The sequence below is a fragment of the Copadichromis virginalis genome, linkage group LG6 (assembly GCF_057382275.1).
Source record: "Copadichromis virginalis isolate Kocher_CV1m ecotype Utaka linkage group LG6, C_Virginalis_male_GT1.1, whole genome shotgun sequence".
NCBI lineage: Eukaryota > Metazoa > Chordata > Actinopteri > Cichliformes > Cichlidae > Copadichromis > Copadichromis virginalis.
In genome coordinates, this window is record NC_140623.1 from 2,060,728 (window position 1) to 2,087,736 (window position 27,009).

Consider the following 27,009-nt stretch of genomic DNA (forward strand, 5'->3'; position numbering starts at 1 on the left):
CTTCAGTCTTCTATAACTAGATAGCAGAGGTGGTAAATGTACAGAAACGTAGTAGAAGTATGGATATACGAGTGTTAAAAATTACTACAGTAAACGTTGAAATACTCAGTTCAATTCAATTATATTTATACAGTGCTAAATCACAACAACAGTCACCTCAAAGCGCTTTATATTGTAAGGTAGACCCAACAATAATATATACCAGGGGTCAGCAACCTTTAACACTGAAAGAGCCATTTGGGCCTGGTTTCCACGCAAAAGAAAACACTGGGAGCCGCAAATACTTTTTGACATCTAAAATGAAGATAACACTGTATATATTGTTTTTTACCTTTATGCTTTGTTTGAACAACTAACGTGTGTTGCTTATGAAATCCATGAAGTGCTACAGAGAAAATTAACATTTTATTTATGTAATTAACACATTTTGAACTCTTTAAGAAATATAACGAAAGGAAAGACACCAACATGAATTAAAATGATCCATGTAGCAAACAAAAACTGTATATGTATATATATATATACATATATATATATACATATACACACACGTGTATATGTATATATATATATATTTTTTTTATTTTTACACATATACATACATGCATATATATATATATATATATATATATATATATATATATATATATATATATATATATATATATATATATAATACACACAAGCCTAAGCAGATGTTCATTGGAGGTCTTATGATTATTGGGTTTTTCTCTGTATGTATTATTGTAGCATCTACCTTACTATATAAGGCACCTCGAGCTGACTGTTGTTGTGATTTCATGCTCTATGAATAAAATTGAATTGAATTGAGGTGAATTGAACTGAGTGAGTAGATCTGAGCAGATTTACAACATTAGGAAATTGCTGCGGTACTTTGTGCGAGACATATGATAAGAGAAACATTTAAATAAAAATAAAAAGTGCTAAGCAGGTTGATATATACATGAATGCAGGTGATGATCAGTGCAAAAATGGAACAGGTACAGAGAACACAATACAGGGTCATGTGTTTGAGCAAGTGGTGGGAACAGTCTTATGGTTATTGTTCATGAGTCCAACAGCAGAGGGGAAGAGACTGTTCGTATGGCAGGCAGGAGTTGGACCCAAAATGCAGGCACTCAGGCACGAGGTTTAAACACAAAGAACTCAGGGTACACAGGGTTTAAATACACTGGGAAGTAACGAGGGGAATGAGACACAGAAGGAGGGCACAGCTGGGAGAAATCAGGACTGACGAGACAAGCAAAGCAGGACGCATTCACATAAGACACGGACCTACAAAGTAAAACGGAAGTATCAAACACAGACGCGAACTTGACACGGTGGAGACAGCAACTAAAAAACACAGAGACATAAACCATAAGGCAGAGGACTCTAAGAACCGAAAGACACAGAGGGAAACTCAAACATGCAGACACAGACTTACACAGAACAGAGGGGACACAGAGAAACATGAAGGGCAAGGGATCGAAACTAGAAACCATAGAATAACTCACACAAGTACAATAATACAAAAATCACAAAGAACTAAACATGCTGGGTCAGGATACCCAGGACCCTGACAGCCTCAGGACATACATCCTCTGCTGGGCCTTCTTTATGACGGAGGGAATGGTGGGCTCCCACTTGAGGTCCTGGGTGATGATGGTACCCACAAAGCAGAATGTGTCCATAGTGGTGATGAGGGTGTCAGTCAGGATGATGGGGAGGAGTCGGGATGTTTGCTTCCTGAAGTCCACAATAATCTCCACTGTCTTCTCGGCATTCAGCACCAGGTTGTTGCGGCCTCACCAGGACACCCGAGTTCAGCCTCCATCCTGTAGGCAGACTCATCCCCGTCCGAGATGAGTCTGATAACTGTGGTGTCATCTGCAAACTTAATTATCTTGACAGGCTGGTGGTTGGAGGTGCACTAGTTGGTCTACAGGGAGAAAAGCAGAGGAGAAAGAACACAGCTCTGAGGGGAGCCGGTGCTGATTGTCTGGGAATCCGGGACATTCTTCCCCAGCCTCACATGTTGCTTCCTGTCTGTCAGGAAGTCAGTGATCCACCGGCAGATGGGATCAGGCATATTCCCTCGGAGAAGGTCTGGAATGATGGTGTTGAAGGCAGAAGCATCATCTGCAGACCTGTTTGCTCTGTATGCAAACTGCAGAGGGTCCAGGAGGGGGGCCTTGAGTGTCTTGAGATAGGAGAGAACCAGGCGCTCAAAAGACTTTATGACCAGAGCCACAGGTCTGTAGTCATTTAGACCAGTGATCCTTGGCTTCTTGGGGACAGGGACTATGGTGGAGGACTTGAAGCAGGCAGGCACATGACATGTCTGCAGTGAGGATTTGAAAATGCCAGAAAACACTGGGGGCAGCTCGTTTGCACAGTGTCTGAGAGTGGCAGGAGACACACCATCTGGGCTGGGAGCTTTACGAGCATTCAGGCTCTTAAACTGTTTCCTCACAGATACAGACAGACAACCTGTTGATGGCTAACCAACCGGACATAGTAGTGGTGGACAAGCAGAGGAAGACAGCCATAGTGATAGATGAACCACATCCAAGATCTCTTTCCAGAACAGCGCAGTCCTAGGAACAGCAGCAATACTGCGTAGGACTCTCAAGCTCCCAAGCCTCTGATATATATGTGTGAGTGTGTGAACAAACAACATGCTTTGGTTAGCATCATGGATGTTATTTCAGTACAGATATTATGTGAGTATGGCCAGTAGAAAGAACAGAACAGATATCTGCTTGTCTGTCTGTATTGGCATACGGTGCTTCAACAGCACCTAGCATAGGAGAAAAATTGGAACAGTCTGTGACCAGGGTGTGATGGGTCTGCACTGTTGTCTTGTCGTTTCCTGACTTCAGATTTCTACAAATCCTGAATCAAGAGCAAGTACTAATGATGTTTTTTCTGCAAACCTATCTGGGCTTTTGAGAGTATTCAGGTCCATGTTGTTTTGACTGCATCACAGGACCAGTGCTTCAACTCCACATCTGTATTTAGATTCATCACAATACTTAATGAATCTGCATCCAGGATTACTATTTCATTTTGTTTTCTGTTCTGATTCTGGTTGTGATCCCTAGCCAGTGCATTGCTTGCAGATATATTTATATGCTCACACGCTCACCTCGCAGTTGTCTCTGAGGTTAATGGTAGGGCAACCAGGGCCCTGGATTTTAACCTGAGAACTCTGTGGCATTCACATCTGAGTTTGAGGAACCCACACAGTGTCGACCCTTGCAGATGGAGTTGCAGCCTCTGCCTGACTTAAAATACCTGGTGTGAAGACAATATGAATCACCCACTGTTTTGCACAGATGGTCCTCTCTATGTAGGAGAGGTTTGCTAACATGCACGACCAAGAACATTTCTCAGCCTGTCTCAGCAAAGCCACCTGCGGCAGCAGGAACTGCAAGGTTATAGATGGCTTTCTAACTAATGCTGAACTGCCAGTTAACCCTTCAGATATGTTGGCCCAGTAGGAGGCCAACTATTGCAGCAGACTTGGAAGACTTGACAGAGGAGATGCAAAGTAGCCTGTCCAGATGCACTAGGGGCTCAAGAAGGGTCAGGTCCAGGGGGGCCTAGGATCTCCCTTCTTCTGCAAGGTATCAACTGGGTTGTGGCAGTTGACTCACCCCCTCTTCCACTCACTCAGAGCAGTTCATGTGCCAGGGCCCTTGCATGTGGTGGCAGACATGTTGAGAGGGGGCCTGAGTCCTCGAGAGTGGAGACTCAGTCCTCAGGTAGTCACTTTGGAAGGGCAGAGGTCAGCCTTTTTTCATCCAGGGAGTTGACACACTGCCATCTATTCTTCTCCCTGCAGAAAAACAATGTTCCACTCAGGTGGGACAGAGTTCTCAGTTCCAAAGAGCCCCTTCAAGAGCAGAGGGACCCCCATTCTAACCCTGCATTCTGTCAAAGACTCTATCTGACTTCAACTTATCTCAGTTTATGGAGCTACAGTCACTTCCCACTGGTGGACCAGGAGGTAGCTCACTGCCAGGATGCAGTATGCTCTGTCTGGGTTTTCACAGTGTATATCACATGCACTCAGACCATTAGGACAGGGGTGGCTGTAGCTCAGATGGCAGAGCAGGTCATCCACTAATTGGAATGTTGGTGGTTTAACCCCTGACTGTTTTTTTGTCTGGTAAATACTAACCCCAAGTTGCGTCACATTAATCAGAGTATGAATGTTAGCTAGAAAGCACTTAACCCTTTAGAGCCGGTCGGAGCGGGCATGCTCTGTTTTGCGTAACTATTTTTAAATCCCGGTAGCTCTGCAGCCACGTAAGCTAGCGCAATAATTGTTTTTGCATATGAAACCGGAGGAGTTGTACTTACATCTTATGCCATCAGCTTGTCCTAGGTCACAGTTTCCTTCCACATATAGCTTTGCAAAAACAGCATAAAAAGCACTTGCAGCAACAAAAACATAATATTCCAGAAACACGCTTTGCCGATCCGATCAGCTGTTCATAACACTTCCTACGTTGGAATAGACGTCAGCGCGAACTTTTGCATGTCCGCCATTACCTGCCCATAACGGGAGGTGATGTAATTTTCGCGGAAATGTAGTTTTTTTTACCATCAGGGCCTCAGGGCCTATACTAGTGTTTTTAAAAGTTATCTTTGACTTTATGACTTTCTGTGTCTTTTCTGGGATGCTTAGGACTCATATTGCACTGCTGGAAATAGTTTATTTTGATGCATATGCTGCTTTTTTGCAAATTTGCAGTATAATATTTATTTTCGTTTTTCCTGCAGTATATAAAAATTGGTGTATTTCAAAAATAAAACTATGAAGACACTCAAAATAAATTTCCTGTGGTAGGAAACTATTTTGTGCAACTTTTTTGTATTTACAGTTTTGAGGGATAAGCCTCTCAAATTTCTCTAACTAGAAATATATGTTAAAAAAGCAAAAATGATTTTAAATTTTTTTGTAGTTTATTGCACTTTTTTGCAATTTATGTAATTACTATGCACTTAATGAATACATATTATTAAAATCTGGGCTATAATTGTTGTATTGATGTATAGCAACTTGAAATGCTCCCAAAAATGGCACCACACCATGTAAAAATATAATATAAGCTCTGGCGGACTTGGTTCTGTGGTAGGTCTTAAAGGGTTAAGCACAGAAAAAGTACTTGTCTGAATCGATGAGTGAACGTGTTATATGTAACTTTAAAATACTGAACCTGGTGGTCCTCAGCTTACAGATTACAAGGACACTGAATTAGCCGGAGCACTATCAGCCGCTGCCTGCTTGTGGCACCCCCAGAAGTATGAAGTCATATGTATCCATCAAGAAACCATCATTTCTAACACTTTTAGTATTTTAGATTTAAATTATTTTATTTACATTACTTTTATCTGTCATCTGCTCAAATCATATTAATTATTGTCCAATATCATCCTCTTTAACAGGCAGTTGTCTCCAGAAGATTTGGCACAGGTTCCAGCTAACTCTACCTCCAACATTTTGAATCGTCTGATGGTCAGTTATGACCCAAGAATAAGACCTAACTTTCAAGGTAAAGTTCCAGTGTATACAACCACCATGCAGAATTACATTTGTCTTTTCATCAAGTCAAAACACATTTCCCAAAATACATGCAAAGTCTGCACTCATGACTTTTGTTTAAAGACAGACTTTGGTTTAAATATGTTGAAATGGTCATGACACTGACATTCCTGACATAAAACACATGCATAATACATACCATAAATCTTTTCAACATTCTATTGCAGATGTGCATGGTGACATTGGTCAAATCCTATCAATCCCACCTGTTAATGATAGCTCCTCTATTGATTGTGGCACGATTGTATAAGCCTCTATTATAGTAAATTTGAATCATGCTTTTCCTTCCATATATGAAAAGTGTAGGGATTTCAAACAGTTTGTCAGTACAGACAGTGTCCCATTGTTTAATACCATATATTGATTATAAAATGATTATTAAATGGGATACCTTTAGCTAAAGGACCCCATTTTTCAAACAGGTATCATGAAAAGAAAGCTGAATTCAGACTGGACAGAATCTGGAAAGTATGTTAAATATATGATAAGTAACACATACAAATCTATCGTTATAAATCTCTTTATGAAAGTTCAGGTAAATACTTTACATTTTTTGACTCTCTTATGTCTGATAACTACCATTAGTGTGATTTATGTCTTATGATATGCCATAAAATAATCATGAATTTGAGTGAATTTTGTTTGTATATATTCTTCATTTATTTATTCACTGCTATGACACATTGAGATTTAAAACTATTTTTTGAAGAGAAACGTGAGCAAGAGGGCAGCAGAGGTTACAACAGATTATAGCACCTAACAACATAACAAGTAAAAAAACAAATCCTAGCTTTCAAAATACAGGGTGGGCCATTTATATGGATACACCGTAATAACATGGGAATGGTTGGTGATATTAAAGTCCTGTTTGTGGCACATTAGTATATGTGAGGGGGCAAACTCCTCAAGATGGATGGTGACCATGGTGGCCATTTAGAAGTCGGCCATCTTGGATACAACTTTTGTTTTCTCAATAGGAACAGGGCCATGTGACACATCAAACTTATTGGTAATGTCACAAGAAAAACAATGGTGTGCTTGTTTTCAACGTAACTTTATTCTTTCATGAGTTATTTACAAGTTTCTGACCACTTATAAAATGTGTTCAATGTGCTGCCCATTGTGTTGGATTGTCAATGCAACCCTCTTCTCCCACTCTTCACACACTGATAGCAACACCGCAGGAGAAATGCCAGCACAGGTACCCAATATCCGTAGTTTCAGGTGCTGCACATCTCGTATCTTCACACCATAGACAATTGCCTTCAGATGACCCCAAAGATAAAAGTCTAAGGGAGTCAGATCGGGAGACCTTGGGGGCTTTTCAACTGGCCCACGACGACCAATCCACTTTCCAGGAAACTGTTCATCTAGGAATGCTCGGACCTGGCACCCATAATGTGGTGGTGCACCATCTTGCTGGAAAAACTCAGGGAACGTGCCAGCTTCAGTGCATAAAGAGGGAAACACATCATCATGTAGCAATTTCAAATATCCAGTGGCCTTGAGGTTTCCATTGATGAAGAATGGACCCACTATCGTTGTACCCCATATACCACACCAAACCATCACTTTTGTTGTTCCAACAGTCTTGGAGGATCCATCCAATGTGGGTTAGTATCAGACCAATAGCGGTGGTTTTGTTTGTTAACTTCACCATTTACATAAAAGTTTGTCTCATCACTGAACAAAATCTTCTGCGTGATCTGAGGGTCCTGTTCCAATTTTTGATTTACCCATTCTGCAGATTCTGTGCGCCGATCTGGGTCATCCTCGTTGAGATGCTGCAGTAGCTGGAGTTTGTAAGGGTGCTATTTGTGAGTAGCCAATATCCGCCGAAACGATGTTTGACTAATGCCACTCTCCAGTGACGTGCGGCGAGTGCTACGCTGTGGGCTCTTGCTGAATGAAGCTAGGACAGCCACTGATGTTTCTTCATTAGTGACATTTTTCTTGCGTCCACATTTTGGCAAATCCAACACTGAACCAGTTTCACGAAACTTAGCAAGCAGTTTGCTAACTGTAGCATGGGAGATGGGTGGTCTCGTAGGGTGTCTTGCATTGAAATCTGCTGCAATGACCCGGTTACTGCGTTCACCAGATATCAACACAATTTAGATTCGCTCCTCATGTGTTAACCTCTTCAACATGTCAATGGCTGTGAACAAAGAGAAACTTGTAAATAACTCATGAAAGAATAAAGTTAAGTTGAAACCAAGCACACCATTGTTTTTCTTGTGCCATTACCAATAAGTTTGATGTGTCACATGGCCCTCTTCCTACTGAAAAAACAAAAGTTGTATCGAAGATGGCCGACTTCTAAATGGCCACCATGGTCACCACCAGAGATGGGCAGTAACGCGTTACTTGTAACGCGTTACTGTAATCTGATTACTTTTTTCAAGTAACGAGTAAAGTAAGGGATTACTATTGCAAAAACGGTAATTAGATTACCGTTACTTTCCCGTAGGAACGCTGCGTTACTGCGTTACTAAAACCGTGATTCTTTGCGAGAATGTCTCACAAAAGTGATGTAAGCGAGTGCGCCGTTAGTGACAACAGCTGTGTGCAGATCAACAATGGATCACATATCGATTGTGGGAGAGAGTATGAGCATGCAGCGTTTAAAGCGTGGAAGTACTGACCTTACTTTGAGTTTGATTCCATAAAAAGTGACAAAAACATTAGCGTCCATCGTGCGTGGGAAGAAAACTTCTTTTTACAGCGAAAAAAACCCCCCTAAACTTCCAAGCAAGCACCGAGTGCGCAACGACGTAATGGGAAATTCACAGAGAAACTCGCGGATTCTTCAACTGACCGCGGCACACCTGCACCAGGGTAAACCTCCGCCTACCGCAGTCCTGCTTTACAGGTGAAAATAGAGCAACAGGACCACTGAGTCTTTGACTTTATTTATTTTCTGCTGTGTTTTACTTGCATCTATTTGAAAGAGTGAGTGTAAACACAAAAAATATTTTATTTTATGTGCTGGAATGTGTAGAAAATAGGTTTAAATGTTAAACTAATTTATTCAAGTCAGAGAATGTTGCATATAATTAAATTTTTGCTTGATGCATAAAGTTAAAAGATTAAAACTGATAAAACAAGTTAAAAAAAGAGACTTTTCCATTTGATTACATTTTGTATGATGGATTATGTAGAAAAAGTAGAATTGGGCTGAAAGATCTATCGCTTTATCACCTATTCAGGTTGTAAATCGTGTTTTTAAAAAGTAACTAAGTAACTAAGTAATTAATTACTTTTGAAAATAAGTAATCAGTAAAGTAACGGGAATTCTTTTCTGGGGGAAGTAATAAGTAATTAGTTACTGATTACTTTTTTCAAGTAACTTGACCAACACTGGTCACCACCCATCTTGAGGAGTTTGCCCCCTCACATATACTAATGTGCCACAAACAGGACTTTAATATCACCAACCATTCCCATGTTATTACCGTGTATCCATATAAATGGCCCACCCTGTATATTAAAAAACAAAGCAGAAAAAAAGTTGGATATGAAATTTACCATTGAACTTAAATTGTTATGATGTCCAACAGTTCTGTGAAAAAAAGTTTTACTTTAATTTATAGGAAAAAGTCAATTTTTTTCCAGTCCATTTTTTTTAAATTATTATTTTATTTTATTCATTTTTTTCTTTATCTTTTTATGTTCTGTTTTGTTGATACTTTCTATCTCCCCTGTATAATGTTTAAAAAAACCATAAAAATAAAGTATCAAAAAAAGAAAAAAGTTCAACACTTTCAACTATTCATAGTGCAAACATCTTTCAGCTTTTTCCTATAGGGGTCACCACTGCAGATCATCTTGCATTTTATCCTATCTCTGCATCTTCCTCTGTCACATCAGCCCTCTGTATGTATCCATGAGCCTCCTCTGAGGTCTCTTTCTTTTGTTCCTTCCTTCCATCCACTATCTCTTCTCTGTACATGCCCAAACCATGTCAGCCTTGTCTTGATGCATGCTCAATCAGGCAAGTAAATCCCAAAAAGTTGATTCTGTTCACATGGGCATGGATTTTTCAGTGGGAGAAACGTTTCATCACTCATCCAACTGACTTCTTCAATCTCAGCTGACTGCAGGTTTCCAACCTTATAAACAGTACATTTGCACAATGACTGAAACTACCACCACTGGCAAACAATGGGCTTTGAGGTCAGTTTCTTCATTAATATGGAAATTGTCATGACCATTGATCAAAGACCACTGATCAATGGCCATGAGTACCATTCACAGAGAGTTGGGGAATGGCTGCAATCACAGCATTGTGAGATGGTGACAGATGTACCCTTTGACCCCCTCCTCGATTCAGAGATGGTGTAGCCACATTGCCACAGGTGTATAAAATCAACCACCAAACACCATTACTAGCAATAAGGAATGCATTTTCAGAGTGGGAGAAAATGAAATAGTGGCTAAAAAGAAAATCCTTGCTCGAGTGACAGCTTTCCTATCAGGCACTGTAATTCAAGCACTCACTGAAAAGGGGTGGGGGTAGGGAGAGCGAATGTCCTGTCACTGCTATGAGTAAGTCTACCCTTTGAAAGCCACTACTGATAAAGACACGAGCCAGTGAAGAATGCAGGATATGACTTTAACATTAGCAGCTCTGTTCGTGCAAGCAAATCATTAAATAGGGCCAGAAAAGGAGGGAGGCTAAAGACAAGCTTTGAAAGATGGATACAGAAAAGAAGAGATGCTATCAAACTACTTATACTTAAAGTACTCTAGAATATGTGTATGCATTGCTAGCTGTTCAACAGTATTTACAGCCTGGCAATTTCTGCTCTAGTTATCTAGATATGACATTGCTCACGAGATTGTTTTACTGTTTTTTTGGCAGTAAAATATTATACTGATAATGGATAGAGTTGGGCAGGTCAGTGGGAGGAATATACATGTTTCTTGCTGAGTTGTGTCTTTTGGTAGACAGCATGTAGAAAATGTTTTTTGTGATCTGGGTGGGGTGGGCAAGACAGTGAAACATAAGCAAAGAGAAGGAAGGCTTTGGCTGTTTTATAACTAGTTTCATAACTTCCTTGATTTTCTGTTGAATAAAGTCATATGTCAATATGGCACCGTCAGTGGAGGAAGAAAAGGTTATTGTTAAAGATATTCTATTATCAAAGTACTCAGATGCAATGAAATATCACTCAGACACTTAGAGCAGTTTTAAACGTGCACGGGTGAGAGACTCAGGGAGAGACTCACACACCTCCTTGGTGCAGTCTGGTTTTATTTATACACATCATGAAGCATACAAAAAAGGAAATATCATCCTTATCTTGTCAAGAAAACAGGTGTGGTTTATCAAAAAACTTCGTGTTCTCTACAAGGTTGTTTCTTACTCGTGGGTGGCGGTTTCCTGCTAGTGTGAAGGCAAACAGTGACAATGTGAAGGCAAAGACTGATAATTTGAAGGCAAGCAGTTTCCGTTATAAAGTAGGGAGCCAGCAATTAAAATATGCAGCTGGTTGAGTACAGAACAGAAATATAAACACTCTTAGCTGATCATTATATGAATAATAAAACCTTTAAAAGCAAAAATACTCTGACATTCCCTCCTGTTGTTTAGATTTCTCACATGACAGTACTGTTATTTTTGTCAGTTCATAACCTCTTGTCTAAACATTTTCGGTTTGAACGTCATAAAACAGTCCTGTGTTCAATTAAACTAAACATTACTGTATGGATCATCTTTCAAAATTTCTTCCATTTGAGACGTCATCACATAAGCATTGATAGAAGTTGTCACCATGTTTGATACCATTTTCTTCAGACAGGGTACTACACATGTTGTGAAAACACATAACAGTAAAAGCAAAAATGCTATTCCAATAAGTCCTTTAATCAGAAGGGACTTCCATGAACCACCTAGTAACCATGTCAACCAATCATCAGTGCTTGTGACATAGTCTTGTTGTTCAGCATCTTTAATCTTTCTCAAGGTGTTCAAAGCGTCGGTCATGTTTTGTGAGTGTATGTTGTCTGGGATGTATGTACAACATGTAGTGTCAAACAATACACACAAACCTCCTTTTTCAGCTAGAATCATGTCTAGTGCGACTCTGTGTTGCATCACTACAATGCGTATTGCGTCGAGTTCTTCATTTTGCGCTTTGTTGATTTTCATTGAAGCATTTAGGAACAGTCCAAATCGATAGTCAAGTGTCTCGATCCTCAGCATGTTTTTCCCAACTCCTACCCAAGGGAACAAGGAGTGGAGGACTTTCTGACCATCAGTCCATAGTTTGAAGTTCTTGGGCACATCTGATCCATAGATTGAGTCATGTGGCATTACTTCAGTGACTTCAGCAACTTCACGTTTTGCTCTTGACGTGTGTGTCTCTGCTGTGATCTTGAAGGTGTGGTCTGAAATTAGTACTGGTGCACACAGACCGGTGGAGTTCGGTGGGAGCATGAAGTAGGTTTTAGGCCCGCAGGCCCAAGCGGTTCCCTGGACCCAGAAAGTTCAATCTTTGAAGGTGTGTATTCCTTTGGATTGGGTCAGGTCACGTAGATGCGAATTATCATGTGTCCATCTTTTTTGCAGGTGGTGTTGTTTATTTCCTCTCATCTGGGTGAGTGTTAGTAGGCTCACTAGGAGCGCAATGCTGGCCACTAGGAGGACAAGTGTCTTCATGATGACCAGGCACACCTAGACTTCTGGTGAGTAGACTATTGGCGAGAAGTAAAAAAGGGCGGGATATACCCAATCAGCCCTTCCCTTCACCAATAGATCACCTAGAAGCCAGGGGAGCCGGCGTCTAAGCGTCTGGATTGTCACTCACTTTTTTACAGTGGCTGTGGTGGATCCAAGATGGTCTTTCTGCTATTTTGCAGGCGGTGGGTGTGGTAAGTAGGACTTGGTATGGGCCCTCCCACCTTGGTGAACTCCAATTCTTTCTCTGGAGTACTTTGATCAGGATCCAATCACCTGGTTGTAACCTGCAAGACACTGGAGAGAAATCACTCGGCAGTTGGTTGTTTAACACAATCTCTTTATTTTCAAACAGTTTAGTCATCCATTCTGCTAGGGTAGTTTCCCTTATTGATTTATTAATAGGTTCACTGGTAATTGGCAATGGAAACGCTCTCCCGTGGATGATTTCAAAAGGTGTAAGTTTCTGAGAACCTTGTGTTATTCTCATCCACATCTTTACTAGGCCTAGACATTCAGGCCATGGTCTTCCTGTTTCTTCCATGCATTTTCTTAATCTCTGTTTTATTGTGCCGTTAGTTCTTTCCACTAATCCTGCGCTTTGTGGGTGATATGCACAGTGATGTTTGATGCTAAATCCTAGAGCTTCAGAGACTTTGCTGATGATGTCATTAACAAAATGTGTTCCATTGTCTGACCTTATCAGACTGGGAATGCCATATGTGGGGATGAAGTGATTGCATAAACACTTTGCCACTGATATTGCATCTGCTCTTTTGACTGGATAGATTTCTGGCCATTTTGAAAATACATCTATAATTACTAGAGCATATCTTGATGCTTGGCATTCGTTAAGTTCAATAAAATCCATGTGGATTGTATGGAAAGGGTGAGGTGGTGTGGGGAAATGACCTCTTTGTGGTCGGAGGTTCCCCTGTACATTATGTCTTTGGCAAATCATGCATGTTCTGATGAATTCCTTTGCTGAATTTTCAAAATTTTGAGTGTAGAAGTGTTTAGAGAGGACATTCATCATTCCACCCGTTGACAAATGCGTTAAGCCATGTGTCACTAATGCTGCTGTCTTGTGTAGAGATTTTGGCAGTATTGGTTTGCCATTACAGGTCATTAGGTCATTTTCTAGCTGTGCTCCACACCTTAACCATTTTTTCTGTTCTGTGATGGATGCAGCTTTCTGTTCATCTTTAAGTACATCAAGTGGTATTAACGTTGATGTTTCAGATATTAAAGTTTGTATATGTTGTTGTGCTGCCTTTTTTGCGGCTTGGTCTGCAAAGTTATTGCCTTTAGTAATTTCTGAGTTATCTTTTTGGTGTGCGGCACATTTGCACAATGCTAATTTTTTCGGCAGTGTTATCACTTCTAGCAGTTCTTTTAAAAGGTGTGCATGCTGTACTGGATTACCAGTAGAAGTGACCATGCCTCTGTTCTGCCAAATCTTTGCGAAATGATGTACTGCTGCAAAGACATACTGACTGTCTGTGTGTATGTTTATGCTTTTTCCTTCATTCAGCTTACATGCTCTCACAACAGCTGTAAGTTCTGCACTTTGTGCAGAGTTAGAGGAAGTCAAAGGTCTTGCTTCCAGAACTGTGTCTACTGTGGTTACTGCATAACCAACGCAGTTGCGACCTAAGCTATTTTTAGAAGCTGATCCATCTACAAAAATGTCAGTGAAAGTTGACTGTGGTGTGCTATATATATCGGCTCGTGGTTTTGTTTCTTCATCTAGCTTTTCCATACAGCAGTGTTTTTCACCATCTTCTGATGTGGGGAGAAGTGTGCTGGGATTTAGCTGACCACACTTCTCGATTGTAATGTGTGACTGTGATAACAAGATGCCTACGTATGAGAGCTGTCTTGCATGTGTGAGATAAGACAAGTTCGCCTGCAGTAAGATGGAGGTTACAGCGTGGGGAACTTTGACGATCAATGTGTGTCCTAAGACGATGTCAGCGGATTTCTTAACTGCCTCTGCTGCAGCTGCGCATGCCTGCACGCACGAGGGCAGTCCTGAGGCCACTGAATCTAGCTTACACGAATAAAATGCAAGAGGGCGTTGCTTTTCCCCAAAGGCTTGTGTTAGAACGGCCTTCATGTAGCCTGCACCTCCGTCTACATGCAAGTAAAAAGGTTTTTCATAGTCTGGCAATGCCAAAACTGTGCGCGTCTGCAGTGCAAGTTTTAGATCATTAAATGCTTTTTCTGCTTCTGGTGTCCATTCTATTTTATCTTTCAGTGCTAGATTTTTTCCATAAATTAAGTTTTGCAAAGGTTGAACTAGCAGAGCATATTCAGGTATCCAGCATCTGCAAAAATTGCAGAGACCTAAATAACTCATCATTTGTTGTTTTGTGAGAGGCTTTGGAGCATTCTGTACTGCTAGTTTTCTGCTGTCTAACAGTGTTCTTCCCTCTCCTGTGAGTTTGTGGCCAAGGTATGTGACCTCTTGGCTCCACAGCTGTAACTTGTGCTGTGATACTTTATGGCCCTGCTGTGCTAAATGTTTCAACACAGTCATGGTGTTTTTTCTGCAGTTGTCTCGTGTATCTCCCGTGACGAGAATGTCATCAACGTACAGAAGAAATTGCCCTGTGGCAGGGAGTGTGCATAGTGACATAGATTTCTTTAATGCCTCTGCATACAGGGTGGGACTGTTCTGAAAACCCTGTGGCAGTCTTGTATAGGTATACTTTTCGTTATCAAAGGTGAAGCCAAACAGATTTTGTGAATCTGGGTGTAATGGCACCGAGAAGAACGCGTTTGACAGATCTATGACTGAGAACCATTGTTCTTTTTGCGTCACTTGATTTAAGATTGTGTGTGGATTTGCTACCACAGGTGGGATTTGTTCTGTTACTTCGTTTATTGCTCTGAGGTCATGCACTAGGCGATATTTTCCTGTGTTTGCTTTTTTCACTGGGAAGATTGGAGTGTTACAGGTTGCTTTAGTTGTTTTCACTAAAATGCCTGCTTTTTCCATATCTGCAATTACTGGCCTGATCCCTGCTTTTGCTTCTGCCGTCAAGGGATATTGTGGTTTAACTGGCCTGTAGGTTGTAGTAGTTTTTACTACAACAGGATCTGCTCCTTTAATTAATCCTACATCTGTCGATCCTGTGGACCATAGTGTTGTGGGCAATTCTTGTAGTTCTGGGTGTAATTCTAATGAGAGTATATGTCAGTTTTCACTATCTTCCTGCACATGCAAATCAGTGCTGTCAGTCATGTATGTGGCTGGGTGGGTAGTGATCACCCACCCTAATGTGTATCTCATGCATCCCGTTCTGCAACCTTGTAGCCATCCTTCATGCGTGTCCTCAGTTTTTTCATATCTGTCTCTTTCAACTTGGGTGAGAATGCGGCCTAAATCTTTCCACTCAGTACTGTCATTGTGTGCTACTGACACATGTGGATTTGGCATCCTATTTACTCGTTGTACTGCCTCAGGCTGCAGCACAGAGCACACTGCATTACCACTTTGGGTGACATATAGGTACTGTAATGTCAGCATTTGTGGTCCTAGCTTGTGTACTTCTTGGTCATACACAGGATTAGGACCTGGACTCTGTTTGAACCTCAATGTGTTGTGATACTGAGTGTAGTCCTGTCGTGTTGAATGAGTTGGCAGATATCGATTTGCTATGTGTTGTAAAGGCTCTAGTGAGGGCAGGTCTAATGTCCAGTAGTAGTGAGGCTGTCCGAGTCCTTGACACACATTAATCTGATAATCTGCTGGACTTTGTTTCTCGTTTAACATTAGCTTTGCATACATGCCCTCTGGTCCTGGCAATACTCCTATTTCCAGTTTCTCTAGCGCATCTCTCCCTAGAAGATTAACTGGGCAAGATGGGTCATATATGCACTGGTTTTTACAGCTGCGGCCGCTGTCTTCATGAGATAAGAGTAGAGGCTCAGTCAGTGATTTAGTACTGACATGTCCTGATGCTGACTTAACTATCAGAGTATCATTAGAGAATTTCACTTTTGGTGGTTTTTTAATCAGTACAGTTTTACATGCTCCAGTGTCGCAGAGCATCGTCATTGGCTGCCCATTTACGTATATAATTACAGTTGGTTTATGTTCAGAGCCCAAAAGCAATTGCTCTATGTTATACACGTCCGTGTTTTCATTGCTCTCTGCTTCTGTGCTTTTTCCTAGTCATTTGTTATTTCTTTCATCCTCTTCCTCAGTGTCATCCTTTTTTCTATGTCTACACTCGCGAGCAAAATGCCCCTCCTTTCCGCAATTGTAGCAGCTTGTGTCTTTCAGTCTTCTCTCTCCTTTTCGCCCTCCTCCTGCCTTTCCTTTTCCTTTGTAGGGGCCTGGTTTATGTCTTCTGTATTCTCCAGAGAATGCCACCAATCCTGTTGCTGGATCTACAGTAAAGACGCCTCCTTTTTCTTTTTGCTTCTGTATTTTAACTGCGTGTTCGGCATATTGCAGTGCATCTGACAGACTTCCTGTATTTTGTGTGACCCAGTGTTTTTCTACGTGGGCCCTCACTTTTGGGAGGAGGCCGTTCAGAAATGCATTTTTTAGCTGTTGCTGAAATGGTGTTTGTGGCTCCTCCTGGTAATTTAAACCTGAATGTTGTCTGAAAACTGGGCGTAGGCGATCGAGGAAGTCAGAGGCAGTCTCAGCTTCCTTCTGCTTTATCTCGCCTATTTTGCCGTAATCTGCTCTTGGGGCTAGACGGACTCTAATCCTTTCATATAATCCTGCCAACTGAGCCCTTAGAGGCTCAGAGGTGGGGAGCAGGGCTATACCCTGGTCATCTGACCCCGTGAAGTCTCCCTTTACTGTTCCCATTTTTAGACCTAATAAGTCCTGAATTACCTGGAGCATTTCATGGCCATTCAAGTGCCAGTGTGTTCTAATTAACTCAACTGCCTCCCTCCATGGCTCAAAACCTTCATTTAACAGTGGAACGTCCTTTAAGACGTTAAATCTGTCAGTTTGGGACCATGCTCTGAAAACATATAGGAAAGGGTTGTTGTCTCTTTCATTATTATCGCCACCCGTTAGTTGGCCATATCTTGGGTTGGGCGTGGCTATCATTGGAAACAGACCTGACGGTCCTGGGGGGTCAATCTGTCCTCCCATATCCCTACCTGACGGGTCTTTCCCTATGTCTTCCTTATGGTGATTTGTTGTCATTAAATTTAATGCCTGTCTTGCTGAATCATATGGGCCTGGCGCGTCAGTGAAGGGGTTTTTTGATACTGGCTGATTAGACGGGCCGGGGGCAGGCACATATGGAGGAGGTGGTTTTGGGTGTTGTGGATCTTTTAGTTCACTACTTTGTTCATTTTTCTTTTTCTTTTTCTCTTCTCGCACCTTTGTGTGTTTATCATTTTCTGCCATCCAGGCTTTAAAATGTTGCCACTCTGTGAGACGTTTGGCTTTCTTTTTAAAGCTTTTTTCATTGTTTAGTTCCGCTTGGAGGGTCTCTTTTAAAGCAGTCACTGCAAAGGGAGTACATTGTCCCTCCCACGCAGGGCAGTTTAGTTTCTTTGGATTTCTCCATCTATTTGCGCTAATTAGTCCGGCGCCTGGACATTTTTTCTCTAGCCACTGCTCGTCAGCAGTGAGTTTTGTTGATTTATTACCCATTATTATTTTTTCCTCTTGTTATTATTATTTATTTATTTATAAATATATTTGCGTTTACACACACACATACACATCCGTGGTGCTTTCTCTGGCACGAGGAATGGGAGAGGCTATTGACACGGCCTTCTACTTTCAAGCTAGCCTTGAAAGCGGTGTCAATTTTATGTGATGAAACACAACCTTTTCCCGTTCCACCAGAACTCGAGCAACCAACGGTAAACAATTCGGTGGAGTAGTTCAGCCTCCTTAATGTGCTGTAAAATCAACTTACTCCACCAACAAAACAGTAAAACAACAGATTATACGCGTAATGAGTTTTTTATTCTGGGCAACACTGTGTCTTTCTACATTGCTCCAAGCCCTCTTTCAGGCGAGCTGCTTCGTAACCTCTACGAGTCCTTTTTCAGACGAGAATGTTACTATCCTGTCGTATTTTGACATTAAACTTGCTCCAAGCCCTCTTTCAGGCGAGCTGTAACCTCTACCAGTCCTTTTTCAGACGAGAATGTTACTTAATTAATCTGTCATACATTGACGGGAAACTATTTAATGTACAGACCACAGGTTGCCTCAGTCGTTTTGCGCAAGATGTGAGTGAGTGCTAAATATTCACCTGAGTTATTGTGTGGTTGCTTTGGTTTCCTTCATCAACCCCTGAAGTCGTGGACCTCTTATAAGAACGCTGGCCAGAACCCGAACGTCACGTCTCTGGACTTTATCCTCTGCCTGGAGAGGAGTCGACAGCGTGGGCTTCTCACGACGTCAGGACTTGACGAAGGTCTCCTATTGGAGCATTGAAAAAATATCAATGTCCACTCCGGCTCAGAAGGACCAATTAAATGTTAAAGATATTCTATTATCAAAGTACTCAGATGCAATGAAATATCACTCAGACACTTAGAGCAGTTTTAAACGTGCACGGGTGAGAGACTCAGGGAGAGACTCACACACCTCCTTGGTGCAGTCTGGTTTTATTTATACACATCATGAAGCATACAAAAAAGGAAATATCATCCTTATCTTGTCAAGAAAACAGGTGTGGTTTATCAAAAAACTTCGTGTTCTCTACAAGGTTGTTTCTTACTCGTGGGTGGCGGTTTCCTGCTAGTGTGAAGGCAAACAGTGACAATGTGAAGGCAAAGACTGATAATTTGAAGGCAAGCAGTTTCCGTTATAAAGTAGGGAGCCAGCAATTAAAATATGCAGCTGGTTGAGTACAGAACAGAAATATAAACACTCTTAGCTGATCATTATATGAATAATAAAACCTTTAAAAGCAAAAATACTCTGACAGTTATTGTCTTTCAGTCCAATCAGCATTCTCTACACACCAACAACATCTTGACAAGTATCATCTTATGCAAATTTTATATAGATTTTTCAATCTAAATTTCATTAAATGTAAAGAAAGACTTTTGCCATGAAGATGAATTTCAAAGTCTTCAAAAGAAAAATCCCAAAACACAGCTTGCTCTGTCATTTTGATGTCGCCTGTCATCATTTACACAACACTAATACAATGATTAAGGCCAACTGAACAATCACAATTCTTCTATTGATATGCATCAAAACATCCCACCTTAAAAGTTGCTTCTGAGTGAATGCATACTTACTGAAATGTAAATTTTCTGCGGAGGAGTTCACATGGTCACAAAAAACAGGCAGTTGTGTTTGCATGGATCCTCATACTAATCGTCTTATGATGATAATTTACGTCACTGGAACTCAAGCGGACCTTAGTGGAGACAGAAAGTATAATCCCTAATTTAGTCTGACAGCAGGATGATATATTGAGATGATATAATACTATAAGACTTTTGAGTCCTCATTAATACAAGCGCTATATAGTAAGGAATCACAATAATTCAGTAAGAAACAAATGCATGAACTAATTTGTCAGCATCACGGAGTCAGGATATTTCTAAATTTAGTGATGATTAAGTGAAAGAAGGCAGTCAGGGCCATTTGTTTAACATGGTCCCATCAATGTTTCTTATGGCAGTCAAAGTCTATAGAGTGATTTCTAAATAATAACATAAAACACCACAGAATTCTTGCTTCTGATGGAAAGATCAGTAGGATTATTTTTGTTGTGTTGTTTCTTCCATTAAATTTTACTTGGTTTTTTGATATTTTAGATTGAACAGTATGAGTCAAATCAAGTAAAATAGTGTGGGTTTTTTTTTAATTAATTAATTTATTTATCTATCAATGGGACAGTGGTGACCAGAGATGGGTAATCCGATTACTTTTTTCAAGTAAGGGATTATCATTGCAAAAAAGGTAATTAGATTACTGTTACTTTCCCGTAAGCACGCTGCGTTACTGCGTTACTAAAACCGTGATTTTTTTGCGAGAGTGTCTCATGTCAATGAGGTAAGCGAGTGCAACGTTCGTGGCAACAGCTGTGTGCAGATTAAAAATGGATAATATAACAAGAGCGGGAGAGAGTATGAGTGTGCAACATTTAAAGTGTGGAAGTACTGACCTTACTTTGAGTTTGATTCCGTAAAAAGTGACAAAAACATTAGCGTCCGCTGCTCACTGCGTGGGAAGAAAACTTCTTTTTACAGCGAAAAAAACCCCTAAACTTCCAAGCAAGCACCAAATACGCTGCCACTGGAATGTGAAATTCACAGAGAAACTGCCGTATCATTCCACTGACCGCTGCGGCCTCCGCCTGCCCCACTCCTGCTATACAGGTGAAAATAGAGCAACAGGACCGCTCAGTCTTTGATTTTATTTATTTTACATGCATCTATTTGAAAGAGTGAGGGTAAACACAAAAAATGATTTTATTTTATATGCTGGAATATGCAGAAAATAGGTTTAAATGTTAAACAAATTTCTTCCAGTCAGAGAATGTTGCTTATAATGTTTGCTTGATGCATAAAGTTAAAAGATTAAAACTAATAAAACAAGTTTTAAAATGAGATATTTTTATTTGATTACATTTTATATGAAGGATTATGCAGAAAAAGTAGAATTGGGCTGAAAGATCTATTGCTTTATCACCTATTTAGGGTGTCAATCATGTTTTAAAAAGTAACTAATTACTTTTGAAAATAAGTAATCAGTAAAGTAATGGGATTATTTTTGGGGGGAGGTAATCAGTAATTAGTTACTGATTACTCTTTTCAAGTAACTTGACCAACACTGGTGGTGACAGAGTTAATGGGAGGGAGCCTTGTTCAACATACACTTAAAAACCAGCCACAGGTTGCTCTGGAATGTTTTGCTCTGTTTCTTTAGTGGAAATGGTTAATCAGAATAACAGTGAGTTACTAAAGATTTGCAGATTAGGTTTTTGCAGGGATATTATTTGTGGTCTAATAACTGATGGGCTGACATATGCCAACTAATGCAATAATACTAAAAGTGATCATTATAACATTATAGTACTAAGTACTACATATACCTCTCACGTATTACTTACTGCACAGGGAGATGGGTGTTTTCAAACACAATTTTTAGTGAAAAAGTTTATTGGTTTATAATACAAATAGTTTTATATGAGTACATTAGTATGCACAAGTGTACATGTCCATCATAATTGCTATTGTTAAGTCTGCCAATTTCATTAAATACATGTGGGTTGTGTTTTGTTTGCTTCTCCCCCTGAGAATGATAACCTAATTTTTATTTTTTAAGTTAAAGAGGTAAAAGTGTGACTGAGATTGTGCAAGAGATTAGTACAAATTGCATGAACAAATAATACACACACACACACACACACACACACACACACACACACACACACACATATATATATATATATATATATATATATATATATATATATACATACATACATACATACATACATACATACATACATACATGCATACATACTAGGGCTGCACGATTAATCGTTAGAAAATCGCGATCTCGATTCATACTTATGTGCGATCTCATTTCCAAATGACAACGATTAAAAAAAAAAAAAAAAAAGACGACGACGACGATTGTACCGCATTTTGATCCGGGACGTACTCTGCATGAAAACAAGCGCTCACTCTTCCTGCTCAACAAATGACAAGGACGGAGCCTTATACCACGTGATACAGAAGCTGTGCCGTGTGATGCTAAAATTAGCAGGAAAAAACAACGGAGAGCACGTCAGGGATGACGAGAAAGTGACAGGAGAAAATCCGTCCCGGTCAACCACCCAAACATCAATAACGGGAACCTTATACAGCGCTTCCCTATACCCGTCGAACTCCCGCAGGCACAAAGAAATTACGGAGGCTATCACTTATCACCTGACCAACGATATGGCTCCCATCAACACTGTGCAAAACGAGGGATTTAGGAAAATGATCAACACCCTAGACAACACCTCAGAGTCCTCTTCTTCTTGAGGACTCTGAGGAAGAACCACCTGTCCTCAGACATCCTGGTGAACTTCTATCGTTGCACCATCGAGAGCATCCTGACCAACTGTATAACAGTCTGGTACGGGAACTGCTCTGCCTCGGACCGGAAGGCGTTGCAGAGGGTCGTGAAAACTGCCCAGCGCATCGCCGGAGCACCACTTCATGCCATAAAAGACATCTACAGGAAGCGGTGTCTGAAAAGGGCTGGGAAAATCATCAAAGACACCAGTCACCCATCACATGGACTCTTCACCCTCCTGCCCTCTGGGAGGCGCTACAGGAGCCTCCGGACTAAGACCACCAGGTACCGGAACAGCTTCTTCCCCACAGCTGTCAGACTCCTGAACTCTGCCTCCTGACATCTGACCCACGTTAACACATGGACTGGACATACACACACCCACAATGGACAACTGTACCCTCAAACACACAATAATAACATGGACTGAACCACCACTCACAACCACTAGCACTTTATATAGCCTCTGTAGGAATTATATCTCACTTATCTTAACTGCACTACTGTATAGCTCTGTGTAAATAATCATTCTGTACATTCGATAATTTTTAACCCTACAACTGTTTACAACTTGCATAGTTCCCATTTCTGTATAGCTGTATATCTCAGATTCTGTAAAGTTATTTATTTCATATTCTGTATAGTTTTTCATATTTATATCCTGTTCATAGCCTGTACATAGCTTGTACTCACTACAGCCTGTACATACTTATAGTTATAAAATATTCACAACATACTTCATACCGTGTACATTATAACATACCATAATAGACCCATTTCTGTAATATATTTACATATCTATATTATTGCTAATATATATTGTAATATATCTATATCACTAAAGCACTTCTGGATGGATGCAAACTGCATTTCGTTGCCCTGTACCTGCAATGACAATAAAGATGAATTCTATTCTATTCTATTCTAAACGCTACACAGTGCCGTCCCGCAACTATTTTTCTATTGTTGCACTACCTGCTCTATACACGCAGTGTCGAGCAACGGTGGAGACGGAATTTCAAGCAGTACAACATTTTGCGGCAACAACAAAATGTGAGACATTTGTTGTTTTTATGTTTATTTGTTGTTTTTATGTTCAGTCTCAACTGTTACGAAGTTGATGTGCAGTTAATAAGTGCAATAAATATTTATACTGGAAAAGAAAATCGTGATCTCAATTCTAAGCCAAAAAATCGTGATTCTCATTTTATGCAAAATCGTGCAGCCCTAATACATACATATATATACACAGACACTCATGCAGTGCAGAGAAATATTATAGAGAAATTATAGGTCACTTAAGACTTTATACACAATATAACAGTTTAAATAAATCTAGAGAATTAGTGAAAATATTAAGCTGCAACCTAACAGAAAAAATGAAGGACATGCTCATAAGTCTCATAATGCTAAATGAAAAAATTTGTTCTACCACTCTCAGAAACCAGATCCCAAACAACATCTGTTTGAGATACATGTGAAAGCTTGTGTACAAGAATATTATTTTTCTATGAATTGTATGCATTTATTGGATTGGATTGAAATGGCTACATGAAGAACTGTTTACTGGAAATAGTTTTGGTGTAGTTTAGCAGTATAAAATGTCTGAATTGTCAAACTGACTTCATTTATTTTTAAATTTTCATTTTTTAATGGGTGAAGAGGTTTACAATGAAAGCTTTCATATCAATGTGAAATTCAGTTCAGTTTTATTTATTTAGCACCAAATCAAAACAGTGGCCTCAATGGGCTTTATATTATAAGGCAAAGACTTCACAATAATACTGAGGCTTTTTTTTTTTTTTTTTTTAAAGTGTCACCACAATTGAGTGAAAGGGGTGTGCTTGTAGTAGAAAATAGATAAGCCCAAAGGGAAGGAGGAGGGACTGTTAGCTGACAGCTGGCTGGGTATTTATTGCTGTGCTGTGTCTTCTTATTTCAAAAAAGGCTGAATCTTATGTAAAATTCCAGTGTAGGTGTACTGCTTGGTACCAATGCAAAAGACAAAAAAATCATTTTTTAAAGTTATAAAAATGCACAGTTTTTTTGTTTTGTTTTGTGTTTACCTGTGTTTGCATGATCACATGGGGTAACTTGCTGACCAGTAAAAGCATGTTTACTAATTTATTCAGTATGCACTCCCTTCTTTTAGAATCATCTTACTTTATATTGCTTTGTGTCCTTGTGTCTATATCTCAGGTATCCCAGTTGAGTCCAGAGTGAACATCTTCATTAACAGCTTTGGGTCTATCCAGGAGACGACTATGGTAATACAGCTACAAACAATGCATATTAGATTAATGGAATTTGGCTCAAACTACTAAATGTTGGAGAGATGCAGATAAGATAAAGATGCAGATTGTATATTTTTACAAATACGCATTGCATTAATGATAGTCATTCACTGTATTCTGTTAAATGAATGAATCACCATAACTACATTAGTATTATTAATACTGAAGAATTGAGCAGACACTTGCTACATGTTACTGTTTTAGCCTGACTCAGGATACAGCTGTTTATTGGCGACATATGGAAAAAAATAGGATTGCACAAGTATGACCAGACTTAAGAAAAATAGCAGAATAAAAAAAAGAAAAGTTTCACAATATGTTTCATTTTAAATATTAGCCCTAACAAGTAGGAGTTGATGTAGTGCAAATTATTAATACAATATTTGTCTTTGCAGGACTACAGAATAAATATATTTCTTCGACAAAGATGGAATGACCCTCGTCTACAGCTTCCTACAGATTATAAGAGTGAAGCACTAACTGTTGATCCCAAAATGTTCCAGTGTTTATGGAAACCAGATCTTTTCTTTGCAAATGAAAAAAATGCAAACTTTCATGATGTCACACAAGACAATATACTGCTCTTCATCTTCAGGAATGGAGACGTCCTGATCAGCATGAGGTGTGCTTTTAAATCTGTTTTAATCAATCTATGGGACCCATAATCCATTTTTTGCCTCATTCTTTTTAAACAATGAATACCTTTTAATATTCTGAAGAAAATAACTTCTGAATGGATTGCCATGAATTGGACAATCACTGTGATTATCCTGTCATGACTTATGTTTAAGAAATCACATTTTGGTCTCTTAAAAAAAGTGAGTGATTCTCATGAGCCTCAGCCATACATATTTAGCCCTACAAAAAGTTAACATGTTAGTATGGTGCATGAAAAGGTGGCTTGTAGTGTGTAAATCAAGAGGGTGCAAACACTTAAGGGGAGCAAGAAAGCTTTGTTTCTCTTGAAAGCTCTCATGAGTACCCGTTCGTTGTACACCCAAAGTGACCTGGAACAGTGTCATAGAAGTCATTAATACATGCAGAACTAATCAGTTGTCTGGAAAATAAAGTTATAATTTTCAGAAAAGCCCACTGACCTCAGTTTGTAGCAGAGTCTGCAGACTTTAGAGACAGTTTAAAGTTTTTGTCTTTCTCTGAGGGTCATGGAGAAATTATTGATTCATAGAAGTGACTTTAATCTTGTCTTTTTTTCAGTGACTCTAAGCTGTTTTTAGAAAAAATTGGTTAACTTTTAGGTATTATATGGTGATATATCAACAAAGAAAAGGCCTATGTGCTCAGGGAGCACATAAGCCTTTTCTTTGTTGAGCTTATATGAAATGTTAGGCAGACCTAGTTTTGAATTCTGTTTTTACATTGGTTCTTAACTTGCTCTTGCTTTCATAAAGAATAAGATGTAAAAAAAATTTATGTAAAAAATCAGAACCATTTCTATTTTGAGGGATTAGAACAGTAACAGTGGCACTGTTGTAGCATTAAATAATTCACATGCATCACTATTAAGAACAGTGGTGGCAATATATGGTCTGGCATAGCCTATAAAATTGTCAAATGGTAGGTGACAAGTATTAGTAACTGACAGCTAGAGGCTTAAAATCAGAGGCATCTATCAATGTGACAGGTTTTTTGAATTTAAATTAGATCATGCAAAATATGAATATTTTATTTTTCTCACATTTGGGAAAAAGAGTGATTAGGCTTCATTGAATAGTATAGCACTACACACATGTTGTCAGTGTGCTGACAACATGTGTGTAACTGCAGGGTTATAGTATGTTTCTAATATAGGAGCACATGCTGTGGAGTATTGTCTCTGTAAATATAAATCACAGATGACAGGTCAGGGGGGAGATATCTTCACCCCCACCCGGGATTGAGTACAAAGCCCCAAGTGTGATGGAAGAAGGATCGTTGAGTGCGAGAGGAGCTCGCTACTGTAGCCGGTTACCAAGATTATGTGAGGTGCCCTCTGAAGGTCTACTAGATGATGTAAATGCAGCACTACTGACTATACCTACCGCCGCCATTACAGAGACTAACAAGTTGATCTACACTACGGCAGCAGTAATCAGTGAGATGCTTGGCTACAAGTTGAGCAGCCACAAGGAGCAGTACCCTCCATGGAGAAGATGACTAGAGGCTAAGATCAAGGTAGCATGGAGGGAAGTAAGCCAACTATCGGAGCTGCACAAATGGGCAGTGAAGAAGGTGCTTAAGAAGTACAGCAAGCTGTCCATATCTGAGGCCTTGGAAACTGTCAAGCAAAGACTCACAGCCTTGGTCAGCTGCTTGAAGAGGTACACTAGAGAGATAAGAGTTGGTCAGCAATAGGTCCTGACATGGTTCATGCCTACTGACTGAA

At 39.9% G+C, this 27,009-nt stretch overlaps 1 protein-coding gene and 1 long non-coding RNA gene across 2 annotated transcripts in view; one reads left to right on the forward strand and one right to left on the reverse strand.

Moving 5' to 3' along the window:
* LOC146706901 (glycine receptor subunit beta-like) overlaps positions 1-27,009 on the forward strand; it is an 85,668-nt gene that overhangs the window by 19,963 nt on the left and 38,696 nt on the right. Inside the window, exons 3-5 of the mRNA XM_085458191.1 lie at positions 5,461-5,567; positions 24,532-24,599; positions 25,022-25,248. Of these exons, the coding sequence (XP_085314317.1) occupies positions 5,461-5,567; positions 24,532-24,599; positions 25,022-25,248 (402 nt within the window). The remainder of the gene's footprint in view (positions 1-5,460; positions 5,568-24,531; positions 24,600-25,021; positions 25,249-27,009) is intronic.
* On the reverse strand, positions 10,805-19,227 carry LOC146706902 (uncharacterized). Its single transcript, XR_014920717.1, has 2 exons — positions 18,551-19,227; positions 10,805-12,596 (listed from the first exon to the last, which is right to left on the reverse strand). It is a non-coding gene; the product is annotated as an uncharacterized LOC146706902 (long non-coding RNA).